This window comes from Parus major, chromosome 2 (genome assembly GCF_001522545.3).
Source record: "Parus major isolate Abel chromosome 2, Parus_major1.1, whole genome shotgun sequence".
Taxonomy (NCBI): Eukaryota; Metazoa; Chordata; class Aves; order Passeriformes; family Paridae; genus Parus; species Parus major.
Genome location: NC_031769.1, coordinates 56,702,398 through 56,718,426, shown reverse-complemented (window position 1 = coordinate 56,718,426; position 16,029 = coordinate 56,702,398). Strand labels below are relative to the sequence as shown.

Here is a 16,029-nt window from a genome sequence, read left to right as displayed (position 1 = left end):
CAAATTTGATAATTCTGTCCCCATTCAAGAAGCCAATGCACAGATTACATTTTTATTTGAATTCCAAACCAACCTTAAGCAAAAAGGACAAGTCTGTGTTTTCATAAATACTGAAACTAGCAATTAATGAAGCACCTTCCATACACTGAGGTTAAAGACGCTTTATGCAACCTGCTTTATATGTTCAATAGAAATATTAGATTTTGATAATCTATCGAATCTGAAATATAAAACAACAAAAAACATCAGGAAAAAATCTCATTCAAACTGACAACATAATCTTTTACAGATACATCCTGTTGTTTGTTTCAACCGCACATTTCTCTACGAACTTTGCCAACGCAGAAAATGTTCCATGTTCTTTCTCTGTACTTCCTGTGATGTTTTTGGTGTGGATGGAGTTAAATTTCTTCAGCTGAGCTGGCATGGGGCTATGTTTTGGACTTCTGATTAAAACAGTGTCACAGTGATGTTTTAGTTACTGCAAACAGAGGCAGCATCCAGGCCTTTTCTGTCTTCCATAGGGACTCACAAGCTGGGGGTTGAGGATGGCAGGGGCTGTCCCTGCTTGGGGAGTGGCTGGGCATCAGTTGGTTGGTGGTGAGCAATTATTTTCTTTTGCATCACTTGTTTTGCTTGGGTTTAGGTTTTTTCCTCCTTTCTTTCTTGTTTTTCCTCCCATTTTTAAATTATAAATTGTCTTTATCCAAACCCATGGGTTTTCTCACTGTTGCCCTCTTATTCTCCCCTCTCACTGATAGGAGAATGAGCAAACGCTTTGTGGTAATTAGTGTAATTAACCTTACCGGGGTTAATCCACAACACTTCCTCTGTCATTTATCTCCCCAGCAACATGGTTTCATAGCCAGAACTATCTCCAACAGGAGTTTCCCATCTCCCTGTCTCTCTTGATCCAATTATTTCACTGTTTGCATGATCCTCATTTCTTACCATCAGGTTACACAGAAACATGGTGAGAAGCAAATTGCTGCCCTAAGTTGTTTCACCTTCTTAATTTAATAATAAACACAAATTTTCTAATGTTTTCCAAACACCAGAAATAAAATAATGCATTCCTGTATCTATTACTCATGTAATTTTAAAAGACAGAAATAAAGGGAAGGCTTGATCTATGCAGCTGCCCAGCAGCTCTGACAAACTTGTTACACTCTTTGTCTTAGGACAGGAGGTAGAATTATTCAACTTGAACGACTCATTTTTTGTTATAGATATTTAAAAAATAAAGCAATACTTTATTATATACATAAACTTTATTCTTTATGCAGAAATAAAAAAGCAGAAAGCAGAAGAATCAACAACTTAATTAAAAAAAAATGCTGTTAAGCCTAGTGGAAATACCTGTTTAGAAGACCCATATGGGATGTCCAGCTTTAAAAATTGGAAGTGAAAGAGCTAGGTGTAAGATCTTGAATTTAAATGCTAAGAAAACACTTAGAAAAAAATAATGAAAAACTATTTCAATCAATTGAAAACAGTGGCCAACTGGTATTTACCATGAAGAAAATTGCCTTTAAAACACACTTTGTTGGCTTTACAAATACAGGTGGCACAGGAAGTCTTACCAGCATCTGTCTTTCATGACATTCCAATGGGTAAATTAAGAAAATACACTAACGGCAGATTTATAAAGGAGGAGCAAATCTTCAGAAAGCAAAATATACACATTCCCTGTGGAAATTAAAATATGTGTAATGGGTATTAAAATATGAATTAAAAGCTTAACGCTTGACACAAGTAAGGCAGCAGCAGGTGGAGGGACAAAGGTGCACAACAGCTTCTGGTTCTAGCCTGTATTCTGTCAGTTTGATCATCTGAATGGTTCAGACCCTCTGCAAGTCACTGCAGGACAGTGATCCATGGGTCTTTCTGGAGACTCTCAAAATCCTCTTGGCATCAATATTGCCTCAGCCTTCCAATTCACACTAGTTCAAAGCAGCTGTGAAGGTCACAAACAACTGCAAGTACAGCTCACCTTTCACTTCCACAACTGGGGTGCAGAATTAGTTTTTCAGAGGTTGAGCATCTTTTTGACAGTGTCACAGAAATCGCTGTTGCACACCCATCAGTAGCATGCAGTGTTCAAGAATCTGGAATTTAGGTTTCACTACATATGTATAGTTAATAGCCAAATCAACCACTCACTATGTTTTAGGCATAAAATAACACATCAGTCATTACTGTATAAATTCCTATATGGAGATTCCTTTCAATCAGTAATGTTTGGTAGTGTGTTTATTAGCAGGATTGACAACGTACGGCATAAGCAATCTAAAAAACATCAAAGAAACATCATGTGCAATATGAAAAAAAGATTTCCAGAAATCTCTGCTGCAATAACTAGCTGTATCCAGGAGAAACACATGGTAAATACAGCTGGACAGCTTCAGGGGCAGTGTCACCACTAAGCAGCCACCACTGAGTAATCAGGCATCCACTTTTTGTGCAATACAGGGCCTGTGGTTTCAGACATACTGGAACTAAACTAAATGGTGATAAAAGAATGAAGCAAGCTACAAATACACGCCAAATTAAGAAGGCTGATAATTTTCAGCTGTTGTTAATATTTTCTTGGCAAGTGGTCCTCTCTCCAGGTTATATCCAACCAGCAGACAAGATCATGAATAAATTGATGTCACGCTCTCAAGAAACATTGAACTTCAATCTTAATACAGTAACTCATAAATTAATTTTGTCATCAAGGTAGTTGTCTGCATTTCTATAATGAAAATATACCTTTAGTGCACAATTAATTGATTGGAGCCTGTAGTTATGATAATTAATCAAATTCATCTGTACAGTACAGATTCCTGAGCCATAACAAATCATCTAGTTGCCTAACAGAAACTCTCAGCCTGCCCTCATATATGTTCCAACTCCTTAATCACCTTACAGTGGCTCTTTGCTGAACTCGCTCCACAGTGTTCATAGTTTTCTTGTCCAAAATGCCCAGAACTGTTCACAAATATCCCTGATGTGGTCTCATCAATGCTGAGTAGAGCATCAGCTCCCTTCACCTTCTGGCAACATTTTCATTGATGCAGTCTGGATGCTGTTGGTCTTCTTTGCTACAAGGGCACATTGCTGGATCATGTCCCACTTGCTGGTCACCAGGATTCCCAGGAATGTTTCTACCAAGCTGCTTTCCAGCTGGCCAGCCTCCTGTGTGCTGTGGAGCAGGGGGCCTTTGCCAGGTGCAGGACTTTGCATTTCCTTTTCTGGCATTTCACAAGGTTCCTCTTTGCCTATTCCTTTGGTTAATCAACATTCCTGTGAACGGCAGCACAACCATCTGGTCTAGCAACCTTTCCCTTCACTTTTGCATCCTTGGTGAATACACTGAGGGTGAACAATAGGACTAGACCCAGCATCAACCCTCGGGATACTGGCCTACAGCTGTACTCTGTGATGCATCTGGCACAGCAGTTTGGCCAGTTTTCACTTCACCTCTACTGCACGCTTATCCAGCTCACACTTCATCAGTTTGTCTATAAGCAAGTAATAAAAAACAGTGATGAAATCCTTAAGCTGAGGTAGACAAAATGCACTGCTTTCCCCTCATCTACGAAGGTAGTCATCTCATCATAGAGGGTTATCAGGTTGGTTAAGCACAACTTCCCCTTCATATATCCATGATGACTATAAACAACTTCTTGCTCTTGATGCATCTGGAGATTGTTTGCAGGAAGATCTGCTCCCAGGGTTACCTTCCCAGAGTTTGAGGTGAAACTGTCCAAGCCTAGAGCTCCTCACGTCCTCCCTGCCCTTTCTACAGGCAGGAGTGAACTTGCTTTCTTCCCCTCCTCTTCACAGTCATCAGCATCCCTTTGCAATACCTAACCCTATCCTCCTCCATCAAGCGCAACTCTTCCTTGCTCTGGACTTTACGACTGATCTCAGGGACCTGGCATTCCTGCAGGCTCACCTTGCCAGTAAAGACCGAGACAAAGAAAACCATAGGCTATTTAGTGTCATTTGCCATCAGGTTTCCTGCCTCATTCAGCAGCAGGCTCTCATTTTCACCAGTCTTCCTCTCCTGCTGATGTAGCTCAAGAAGCTTTCTGGCTGCCCATCACAAAACTCACCAGGATCAACTCCTGATAGGCTCTGGCTTTTCTAACCCCACTGTGCTTGTATAAGGTGATCTTTGATAAGGTGGAGCTTGGATAAGGTGATCCTTGAAAGTCAAGCAGCTCTCCTGGACTCTCCTTTTCTCCAGATCCACGGCCCATGAGATTCTTCCAAGTAGACTGCCTGTACCCTCACGTGTTTTCTCTTCTAAAGGTACCAGGGTGATTAAAGTTGCTCATACACGCCAGGCCTGTGAAGAAGACTCCCAGCTGTACAAAGAAGGCTTCACTGACTACTTCAGCCTGATGAGGCAGTGTGCAGCAGGCACCCACATCATCACCTGTGTCAGGCTCTCTGTACAATGCCCTCCAGCGCCCACAGGCTGCTCTCACCTGGCTCACTATCCATTCCAGGTAGAGCTCCATCCAATCCAATTAACACTCTCACATAAAGGGCAACTCCTGCTCCTCACCTTCCTGTACCTGTCCCCCACAGCACACCTGCTGTGCTGTGGGAGCCTTCCTGCTGTGTCTCTGTGACTCCAGTAGGGTAGAAGCCAGGTAACTGCACACAGGTTTCTAATGAGTAAGACAGAAAGTCTGTTTACAAGCACTGGAATCAACAATTTGCCTCAGAAGCCTGGTGGGGGTACAGGAAGGAGGGGGGGAGTCTGAGCAGATGCTGTAAAATTGTTAGAGCCTCCACTTTCCTCACTCTCACTTTTCCAACTATAGCATTTTAACTTCAAAGCATTTTAATTTTGCATTTTCCAAGTCTTTTAGAAATTACACATGATATAATGGACTAGTTAAGACTGATTTCATCTATTTTTGATCTCTCCTTTTAATATTACAGCCCTATCTTGTGATTTATGCTTTAACTTTCTATGCTGGTTTTGCATTAATTGACTTCTGGTGAGGAGGGAAAGAAGTCATTCTCTGTGAGGAGCTGCTAGCAGCTTTCTCCGTGCCTGGCACAAGCACCTGCTGGCTGGCTCTGAGAACTGGCACACTGCTAAGCCAATTAGAGAAGCTAGCAATGCCTCTGTGGTAACATATTTCAGAAAGAAGAAACCATGGGAAACTCTCTTTCTGCCCTTGGAGGGGTGGCCAGTGGTGAAGCCAAACCCCTTCCCAAGGATCTCTGGGGGGACATCCTGGGGCCACGAGCACCCATGCGGCCTAGACCATGCGAGCAACAGCAAGAGGCAAAGCAAGTCTGATGAAATCAACTTTTCATCAATCTTTTCAATTGACAGAACTTGGGAACAAATGAACCTATGAGCCCCAATTCTCTCCCGAGTCAGGAAAAAGAAAGAAGTGAGGAGAACAACATGGTAACACTCAGGTCTGTGAAAAAGAGGGAGGGAGAGGAGGAGGAGCTTTGAGAGTCAGAGCTGAGATTCTTCTGCGAGCCATGGTGAGGGCTATAATACAACAAACTGTTCCCCTGTAATTCATGAAGTGCATGGGGGGATGCAGCATTCACCCACAGCCCATGAGAAAAGGCACTCGTGCTGGAGTGTGTGGATGCTGAAAAGCTGTGATCTGGTGAGAGGCTTGCACAGAGAGAGAGAGAGAGAACCCCTGCTTTGAGAAATAGAGAAAGAGGACCCTTGCTTTTATACTCTAGAACAGCTCATCCTTAAAAACTGCACCCCATGAACCAAGAGGCCCATGAAAAGCAGTTGTGGGAGGACTGCAGGTCGTGGGAAGGACTTCATGTTGCAGATTTCGGGAGGACTGCTACTCGTGACAATTAAACCATGTTGGAAAAGCTCACTGAGAACTGTCTCCTGTGAGAAGTACTCCGTGGCACAGCAAAAGAGACTCCTCTCCCTATGTGAACTGATGAAAGACATTAAAAGGTGGCAAACTGACTAAAAATCATTTTGTCTCCCTGTGCTGTCGGTGGGAAGGAAAAAAGGCTGGGGTGGGGTGAGAGGTGTTCTAAAAGTTTATTTTAGTTCTCATTATCATCTTTTAATTATGTTAATGATTTTTTTTCTTTATATCTTTTGAAGTTTTGAGCTCACTTTGCCCTCAAAGTGTTTTCCCCTAATCTTTATCTCAACCCATGAGTTTTCCTTCCCCCCTACTTTCCTTAACTATAGCAGAAGAAGGTGAATGAACAATTTCTTATGGGTGAGCTGGCATTTGGCCAGCTTCAACCTGTCACACTTTCTAAATCCACCTGTACCAAGAAGTTTGGTTCACTTTGGTTCACAAAGTGCACTTAAATTGTTTGTCTAATTCTTACAATCTCCCTGTGCTACTCAGTTTTTGTTTAAATCATGCTGCATCTAGAGTAAACTCATAATTACCAACCATTTTGTAGCTCAGGCTAAAGTGTAACAAAACCCAAAAATCCAAAAAAGCTTGAAAATAAAGAAATGCTGATATTTCCTGGATTTGTTACAGAAGAACATGTTTAATTATACAAGCACATTAAATATTTTTTAACTAAGGAAAGAAAACTTAATAAAATGCACAGGTAACTCATTATAAACTACAGGAAACTAAACACCACAGAGGTTATATTAGATGCATAATGGAAGTTAAATTATCATGAAATCTATAGGTGCAGGTGGCAGACACAATATCAAAAAACAGAGGGTGCAAAAGCAACATGGTTCAATAGTCAACTGGTATTTCTTACCTGGCAAAGAAGAATTTATACAACCCCACACTTCTCTCTGGAAAGTAAAAACACAATTAAGCAAAAGCAAGTCTACAGAATTAGAGTTTCTAGCAGACTCAAACCAGCAATTTCAGCATTTTTTCACTGGGTTTTAAACAGCTGATTGGAAGAATTCTTATGCTTAAACATCTTTTAAAGAAGTGCTATGATAGAAGCTGAGTACCATTTCCTTCAATGAGAGGGCTGCTATGCACAGACTATGGAATCAATAGCAGCCATTTTTGCAGATGCAGAACATAATGTAGTTATCTAGAATACACAAGCTACTCAACTCTCTCTATCAGTGTTCACAGAACTAAACTGCAACTTAGACAAAAAACAAGATTTGCCTAGGACTAAGGTATGTGGAGAAGCTTATTGCCCTGGCATTCCTTCCCACCAGCTTAAAAATACCTTAAACACACATAACCACACAGAAAACAAATTTTATAAAGGGTTTCAATCACACTGACACAGCAAACCATACTGTCACACAATAACACATCTATCTATCATCACAGGAATCGATGACTTTCCAAAGTTGCAATGGATATGTATTTAATGATCTAACACTGTCCTCTGTATCTGTGGAAATTTTCTATTTGGACAAGAGGGAAAGCAAGATCCAAAGAAGATGGTAAAGAGCTGCTACTTCTATGAGTTCCATCCCTTTGATTCAGTTGACTTCCTTTATTTCATAAGGAGATTAATGGTTGGACTCAATGACCTTTAGGGCCTTTTCCAACCTAAATGCATCTATGAGTCCATGAAAAAAATCACCTCTTGTGTTGACAGTTGTTTTTTAAATTAATATCAGGCAATACCCTTTCTATCATATTTCTTGAAGGAACATGCACAACACAATGTCTGTAACCAGTGCTCAAGAATATTGACTGTCTGATTAAATTTAAACCTGTCTGCTCATCTGTGAAACGGCACCAGAACACCTGTCCAGCAACAGAAGAGATATCTGAGAACAGCAAATATGGTATTGAGCTGAACAGTTAACTATTTTATATATCTAGATATTGTCAGTTCAGTGATATTAATTCAAGATCCACACTGGACAGATGACTTGTCATTTATAAATAGTTATAAAAATCATCGGGTCATTTTTCGCCTTTCAGATAATCTCCAATCCTGTCTTATCAGAAGCACTTCTATACAGATAAGATTCTACTTGTCTTATCAGGGAATGAAAGATAAAGAAAACCAGTATCAAACCAAATGCTATTCATCACTTCAATAGGTTTTCATGACAGATTTTACTCATACTAGGAGCTGTCTCTAACTTTCTGAGACCTCACAGCTATTGACTCACAGAAACAAAAAACTGAAGGAACTTTGACACACTGAAGGAAAGGATCTATAAGGGAACACAATCTTGTTGCTTATTAAATGTTATTCCCAGATTTACTACTCCTACTCATTGCCCGCTTGAGCTGAGCATGTGTTTTAGGCTTGCTGCAAACAGTACTGATACTGTTCAGAAGTAACAGAAATTACCAGAAGAAAGCAGGCTTTTCTGACTGCAAAAGGGTGCCAAGAGATAAGACTCTAAAAAATTTACGATCTGAATGACCATATTTATCTATTCCCTGATTAGATCATCCTTAGAAGAGGGAGCAGATTACACTCTTTTTAGTGAAACTAAAGAACTTTAGTGACACTACAGAACTTTCAGGAAACCATAATCTTACTTATCCAATAAAAGCATTACTTCATTTTCTCAGATAAGGCCATAAAGAATTTGGTGCAGCTATCAGGGCCTTCCTGTCTTAGCCCAAGACCTCATGGCTTTGTGCCATATACATGTTGGAATGTATGATCTAATTTAAGTCACTACCATTAACATCCAAGTGATAGTCACCCAGTACAGGTTTTTACAACATAGATATGATTTTCATTGCATTACATAGCTTCTACATGCCACCTTATTGCAAGTAATATAATTTATGATGGCTTTACAAAAAAAAAATAATCCTACTTTGAAGTTCAAGTCTCATTTGAAGAGCTTTTCTAGCTAGCCTTACCATTGATTCTGGACAATATTCAGGTGCTCGCTGCAGTAAGTGCTTCAAACGGGAGTCACTCTTAGATGACAAAATCTGTTAGAAACAAAACACACCTTAAAACATAGAATGTAATGGCACATCAAATACTTATTTAAATTGATTTCACTGTTTTTAGTTTCTCTAATATCTACTCTTTGACAAATTTGCCTAACAGTATGTACAGAATTAAAATCTAAGGTTTCTTTTTATGCATTTGTAGTTTTAAAAATATGTTTCACCTTTTACAGAGAAGCAATTTTTTCTGTTTAGAAGAGAATGAGAATTTCCTCCTCGAATATTTCAATCAGAAAGTTTCTACTGAATGTGGAAAGGCAATGTTAACTAGAGGATTTCTGCTGCACATATCAAAATACTATACAACTTAATTTACTTAACTAACCTTCTGCTACATATTACATGACCATAAGCAATTAAACTTAAAAAAACCCCTGAAACAAGTAATTTCTGTGGAACAAGGTAGAATAAAACCAAGACTAGTTAAAGAGACAGTCAAAAACAACAGGGGAATGCATAGTACCCACAGGTAAACTGAACAGCCAAGAGCTTGCTAGACCAGATGGAATACAACTGAAGATATTGAGGATGGTGTTCCTTTAGCATCCAATAAAGTTTTACTTCTAAATTAAAATAAGAAACTCAACGAGAGGAATGGAAACAGATCTATTAATGTGTGAAATGAAACTGGACAGGATATAACTGAAACAGATGAATTTCAGAAGGAAAAGTACATTACAGTTCTATTCTAAATTTCTTCTACTCTAACATGATGTCAGTTCTATTCTAACATGCTAAACTTATTGAAAGAAAATCAAGAGAACAACAGTGCTTGTTTCAGAAATGAGAGCAAAAAAAAGAACTGCATTAGAATTTTGACTCCTCTGAGATCACAGAATAATAAAATAATGCAGGTTGAAAGGGATCTCAGAAGATTATTTATTTCAACCTCATACTCAAAGAAGGGTCAAATATGAGACCAGACCATGGTGTCCATCTGTTATTCTTTCCATCTGTCCAGGTCATTAACAAAGACATTAAACAGGACAGGTCTCAGGGCAGACCCCTTTGGTATTCCACTTCTAGAGGAAAAGTAGGACCCTAACCTCTATCTCTCAGGCTGATTTTACAACTGTTTTTTTATTCATCTAATTGGCCATTCCTCAAACTCACCTGATCCTAAATGGAGACAAATACACTGAGGGAATTAATTTTTAGAAACTTGCTACACACAACACAAATGACATCCACGCCTTTCCCCTCATCCAGAAATCCAGCCTTATTATTAATCCAGGTCGGGCAGGAATGATTTATTGACACTAAATCACATGCTGCCTTCAGCAATAGCTTCACATTTTTTCTTCTTCAGTCTTTAACTACTACCATAAAATGTCTTGTTGGCCTTGACATCCTCTAGGAGTCTCAATTCCAGATGAGCTTTGTCTTTCCCTATATAATCTTACTTGGCTTGACAAAAGGTCTAAATTCTTCTTGAAAAACATTTCCCTGCTTCTACACTCTCTACACCGTATCTCTTCTGCATCAAAGCTTGTTCATGACTTCTCTGTTTATCTGAATCAGATTCTTAGAACATTAAGGTGTTTTTCCAGGAGCAGGGATGGACTGTCCTTATCCTTGGAAGAGGGTATGGATAGAGTTCTCTGGAATGGTACACAGATGAATGCTGCCAGGGAACTTATCACTGTGGAACTTCTCAGAAATGAATTTAGGGAAAAAAAGTCAATTAAAGAGAGGCCAAATTATTCCTTGCTACAGTATCTGATAGGCTTAATCAAATTAATAATGAAAAGGAGATGATACTAAAGCTAAGAGTGGAGTAATACTAAGAATGCAAAATAATTAGGTGTTTGAATCATGTTAGTTGACAAACAAGTCTGTAATTCACATTTTCTTTTTCAAAGGTCTCACAGTAGCTGATTTACTGGTTAGTAGAATTCCTTACCCTTAATCAAGCCTTTTTCTTTAACTGGCAGGATACAGGGCAACATCACTGGGTGTCCTGTGCCTTTCACCCTAGTCCCTGGGCTCCCATGCAAGGCCTCCCACAACACTATCACTGGTGTCCATATGGATGAGCAGACAATGGTTAACAGACAGAGGATCAAAAACCCTTGTGATTCCTCCAACATCCTAGATCTGAGTCCCTGAAAACCAAAATTACCTCAGCCAGAAAGCCTCATCTGCAGATGAGTGCCTCCATGCCCTGCAGAAGGGAGTGTTTCTCCTGGTATTGTTTATAATCTGTTGGTTAGGCCAAGATGGCTTCTCAACAAACCTCGTTCCTCCTCATCTGCTCTAAGGCCCCAAATCCAATCTGCAAGTGCATATCCAAAAACAAGGCCAAGAAACCTCTCCCTCCTGTCAGCTGCACAAAGTAGTTAAGTTACAGAAGATGAAAATCAGTAAAATAATAGCAGACAGCTCCTCCAGTCAGCCTGGTGGACCATATCAAAGGATCACACAGAAAATTATGCTACCAGCCTGATGTGTGGTAGCTAAGCTAGCTCCTTATAGAATACTTTGAGGGGCACCAGTCCTCCTTCAGACTTGTTCTAGACCTCTCACCACTAAGATTCTGGGAATGCTGATTATCCAAATGGAGAGAGATCATCCAGATGAGGCCAGATCAGAGTATCTTGCAAAACCCACAGAAAATTACGTAATAATTAGAACCAGTATAGCAGAATTGGGATGGAATTTGACAGTAAAAAGCTGGAGGCCTTTTATGAAGAGCCAATAAGAATTCACATGATAAGCTGGAAACTTCAAATCAATGAAACACAATAAAGAAATGGAGAGATGATTCCAAATGCCGTATCAATGCAGCTACTAAATTCACATTTTTTTAATATATATAAAGGAATGGCTATCTTTCTCTTATATCCAAGTTCAAACACGATTTTTAAGACTGTCACACTTTTTATAATGCCACGTATAGTTTTGCTTACCTGTATTCAAAGAGATAAACTTATGTTGCAAGAGCTGCAAGAATTATTATAGGAATTGCAAAGAGACTGTAAGACTTTTCCTTGATTGGCCTAACAGTATGAAAGCTGAAAGAAGATTTGGTTGTATTGTCTAGAAATATCAGGGAGGGAAAAGTGCAATTTAAAGTGAAAGTTTTGTTAGTACAATCAGATATAAACTTTATCATAACCAGGTTTATTGCTTGAACAGCTCCAGAGTGAGCAATGGAAACAAGAAAAGAGGGCAGGTATGACCTAAGAACGTAAATATAAAAATTGTATCTACATCTGTGTTTTACTGATGTAAAATTCTTACATAGATAAAGAAATGTAACTACACACACACAAAGCTGTACAAATTACTACCCACAGGTATAAATCTAATCACAGTTATGGAAAAAATACTTTCCAAGCTTGAATTCAGGACAAACAGCCTTATGAGTAGAATAAGTGAGCAGATTTTTGCTGCATTCACAAAGCCATTTATCATAATGAGATGTTAGTGGACAAACAAGAACTGGAAGGAAGAAAAAAAAACAGCATCTTGTTCTTCAGTTTGAACTCCCCTGTACTTAGAAACACAACATTCATAAATTCTGTAAAATACCTTCACCTCTCATTTCCCAATGTGCTTATCACTTCTTGACCAAATTGTGGCCTCAGGTTGGTATTTCTATTTCTCCTCAATTTCAGCAGAACCCACTTTCCACTACAAAAGGAAAGAGAACTATGGTTTTAAAACTCATAAGTTCTCATTTCCATACTCTTACATCTCACAATTCTCACATAGCCTCCAGACAGAGGATCATTAGCTTACAAACTTAATGTGGCTACATCATTGTCTAAAGGCACAATTTCAACTCTGCCGGAGTTAAATTTAAAACAAGCTTACCTGTTCACAGACATCACGGCACATTAAATTGTCCTTTGCATGGTAACAACAAGACAAACCTATGGAAAAGCAGGGAGAAGGAAAATATTTAAAGATTTATATTAAAAATATTTAAAAGATTTGAAACATTTAACCATCACTTCTGAACACAAGTACACACTTGACGTTCCATCAGGACAATTTTCTGGCCCACAGATAACCGTGGGAAATTTTCCTTCCCAAAAGGTCAAAAAAAAAACCAAGAGAAAGTTTTGTTCTGAAAACAAAGATCTTTACCAGAAGTCTCACAGACACACCTGAACACTCACTGCCACCAAAATGAGATCTCACTCCTTCTGCCTCTAGTCACATATCTGCTACTTGCACTAGCTTGGCACATGGCAAATTCTTTCATGAGATAATGCAATTTATTAACTCAGGGGAAACTTAAAAAAGAATAAATATGAAAAAGTAAACAAAAACTCCACCAAAAATCTCTGTAGAGAATATATGCCTTTGTAAATTGAATCATCTCACAAAATCTGAAAAGTGCAAGAATCAATTAGGAACAGGTGGCGAAGGAAATCAGAGCAGGGGCCTCTTTTCACAAAGCTGCTCATTGAACATTGAATTCTAAAAGCCTTGGAAAGAAACTGTAAATTGTTTCACTAGTGGTGGATGATTAAGACTGGATTTGTCTTAACTTACTTAACTTACTGGATGGAAGTCATAGAGCAAACACAGATATGAGCACATCAGGAGTTAAAAAAAAGAAAGAAAAAAGAACAAAAGAAAACAACCTGAAGCACCGAGAAGTCACAAAACACAGAAGCTTAAAGCAGCATTTTTAGCATTATACTCTGCTGTGCTTTGCACCTCCTACCATTCAAATATTTTGCTCATTCGTGGTTAAGTTTTGCAAATATAAAATGAATTGAACAGTGCCTTAGTATCCATTTTCATCACTTTCCTGTGTTTGGACCAGTGCTTTAGAAAACAGAGTTGTCCTTCAAAGCTTTTACTTCCACACACAGGATCATTTTATCATTACAGATTTCTGCTGAGCTGCATTTGAACTATGTATGAGACCGGGACAACAACAAAAGAAGTCTTTTTCACAACACCTTACTAAACAGATTTTGACTGAACCATCAAGAAGGAACTTGGGCACTGACTCCTTACAATATTAGTAGGTTTATCAATGATAAGCTGAGCCAGAGTGTGTCATATTTTATTCCACTAATTTTTACTGACTCTCTCCTGAAACTAAGCCTCAACAGAAAGCAGAACTATAGACGAACAGTGAAATGTCCATAAATACCTTAGTGACTGCAGTCTTCTGCTTAAAAGTATTACATGTTTTGTGGTTTCCATTCCTGTGACAACAATGCCATCTATGTATTAAAAGGTGTTTTCCAATATCTGTTTTGAGCTGCCTTCTTTTTCCACCACTATTTTTTGGTCTTGTCAGGAAGTTACAGACATAGATTCCTCAAATCGTTTGGGTTGGAAGAGACCTTAAAGATCATCTAGCTCCAAACCCCCTGCCATGGGGAGGGAGGGGCACCTTCCACTAGACCAGACTGCTTAGAGCCCCATCTAGCCTGGTTCGGACAAATCCAGGGATGGAGCATCCATCCTCTGGGAAACCTGGACATGACTGGCATTCTGGAATGCAAGCACACATGACCAAGACATCTGCTATCACAGCTTTAACGCAGGGAGCTATTTTACCACTATCCTCCTCGTTATTAAACGTCTTGCCCTCACATTTTAAAATTACTTTGTTCGATACCACTCTTCTACTGAAAACAAGGAATACGAGCCCTGGAGCACACAGCCTGTTCTGACACTGCGTATGGCAACCCAGGTGTCAGATTTTACCCATTTGGACTATTTCAAGCCACAATCCTGGGAATTCATCCGCCGGCAGCGTGACAGCCGAAGGCACACATCCCGGCCCCGAGCCACGGGACGCGCTGGGGCAGAGGAGGAGGTCCGTGCCCGTCCCGCTGCCGGAGATCCGGCCGCAGTGAGAGCTACGGCAGTGCCTCTGCCCGGCTCCGCTCCTGGCCGCCGGGACTGCGGCGGGCGCTCTCCCTCCCCGGGGAGCCCGCGCAGGCATCAGCCCCGACCGGCACCGGGACGGCGCCACTGCCGCTCCCCGGGCGCGGGGCAGGTGCGGGGCGGCGTCGCCCCTCACCCCGGCTCCCGCATCCCGCCCCGACGGCGGCCGGACAGGAGAGCCCCGCGGCGCCGCATCCCCGCGGGCGACGCCGCCCCTGCGCCATGTTGTAGAGAGGGACCCGCGGAGCCGCCTCCCCCCACTCCCTTCCCCGCGGTCGCTACTCACCGGCCGCCGCGGGGCACAACAGCGGGGCCAGGCACAGCAGGGCCCAGGGCCACCGAGCGGCCGCCGCCGCCGCCATGGCCGGGTCTCGAACCCGCGCCGACCCCGCCCCGCGACCCCCGCCCGCCGCACGGACGGACGGACGGAGGGACGGGCGGGACCTGCCGCCGGCAGCGCCCCCTCCCGTCGGCCCCGCGCCGCCGCCCGCCGCTCCCATTGGCTGAGCCGCCCCGCCAGGCCACGCCCCATTGGCTGAGTCGCCCCGCCAGGCCACGCCCCCGCCCGGCCGCCGTGGACATTCCAGCGGGCGCTGAGTGTTCCGGGCCCGCTTCCTCCTCATACTCCTCCTCATCTTCATCCTCACCTTCATCTTCATCCTCCTCATCTTCATCCTCATCCTCCTCCTCGGCCCGCTACCGGGCCCGCCCGCGGGCGCCTGTTCTGTGCTGCCAGGGCCGCAGGCACCCCGCAGCCTTCCCTTTCCCCCGGCACATGGAAAACGGCCAGGTCTGAAAAGAGGACTAAGGAGAGGAGAAGGGGGCACAGACTCGGTTGAATTCGTTTATTTCTATTAATATAGAGTATCTGAATTATTAACATAATTCTAGGTATCACATCTGGAGCACTGGTTGCAGCCTTACAGTACTTAAGGGGGGCTTACGAAGAGGAGGGAGAGTGTCTTCTTACCCAGGCAAATAGCGGCAGCACAAAGGGGGATAGTTTTTTAACTGAAAGAGGAAATATTTAGATGAGATATTCGGTAGAAATTCTATACTCAGAGGGTGGTGCATAACTGGAAGAGTTGCCCAGAGAAGCTGTGGATGCCCCATCCCTGGCAGTGTTGAAGGCCAGGTTGGCTCTCAGCAACTTGGTCTAGTGTAAGGTGGCCCTGCCCATGGCAGGGGGTTTGGAACTAGATGATCTCTAAGGTCCTTTCCAAACCAAACCATTCTGTGTTTTCTATGACTGCAAGACAACTTTATA

General features: G+C 41.6%; 1 protein-coding gene across 2 annotated transcripts in view; it reads right to left on the bottom strand.

Moving 5' to 3' along the window:
• The window catches only part of RECK (reversion inducing cysteine rich protein with kazal motifs), a 46,174-nt gene extending 31,020 nt beyond the window's left edge, over positions 1-15,154 (bottom strand). For both annotated transcript variants that reach the window (XM_015619093.3, XM_015619092.2), the window contains exons 1-4: positions 15,049-15,154; positions 12,717-12,775; positions 8,802-8,876; positions 6,748-6,784 (exon numbers count right to left, since the gene is read on the bottom strand). In XM_015619093.3, the coding sequence (XP_015474579.1) occupies positions 6,748-6,784; positions 8,802-8,876; positions 12,717-12,775; positions 15,049-15,124 (247 nt within the window). In that variant the 5' untranslated portion in view covers positions 15,125-15,154. The remainder of the gene's footprint in view (positions 1-6,747; positions 6,785-8,801; positions 8,877-12,716; positions 12,776-15,048) is intronic.
• Positions 15,155-16,029: the final 875 nt, after the last annotated feature.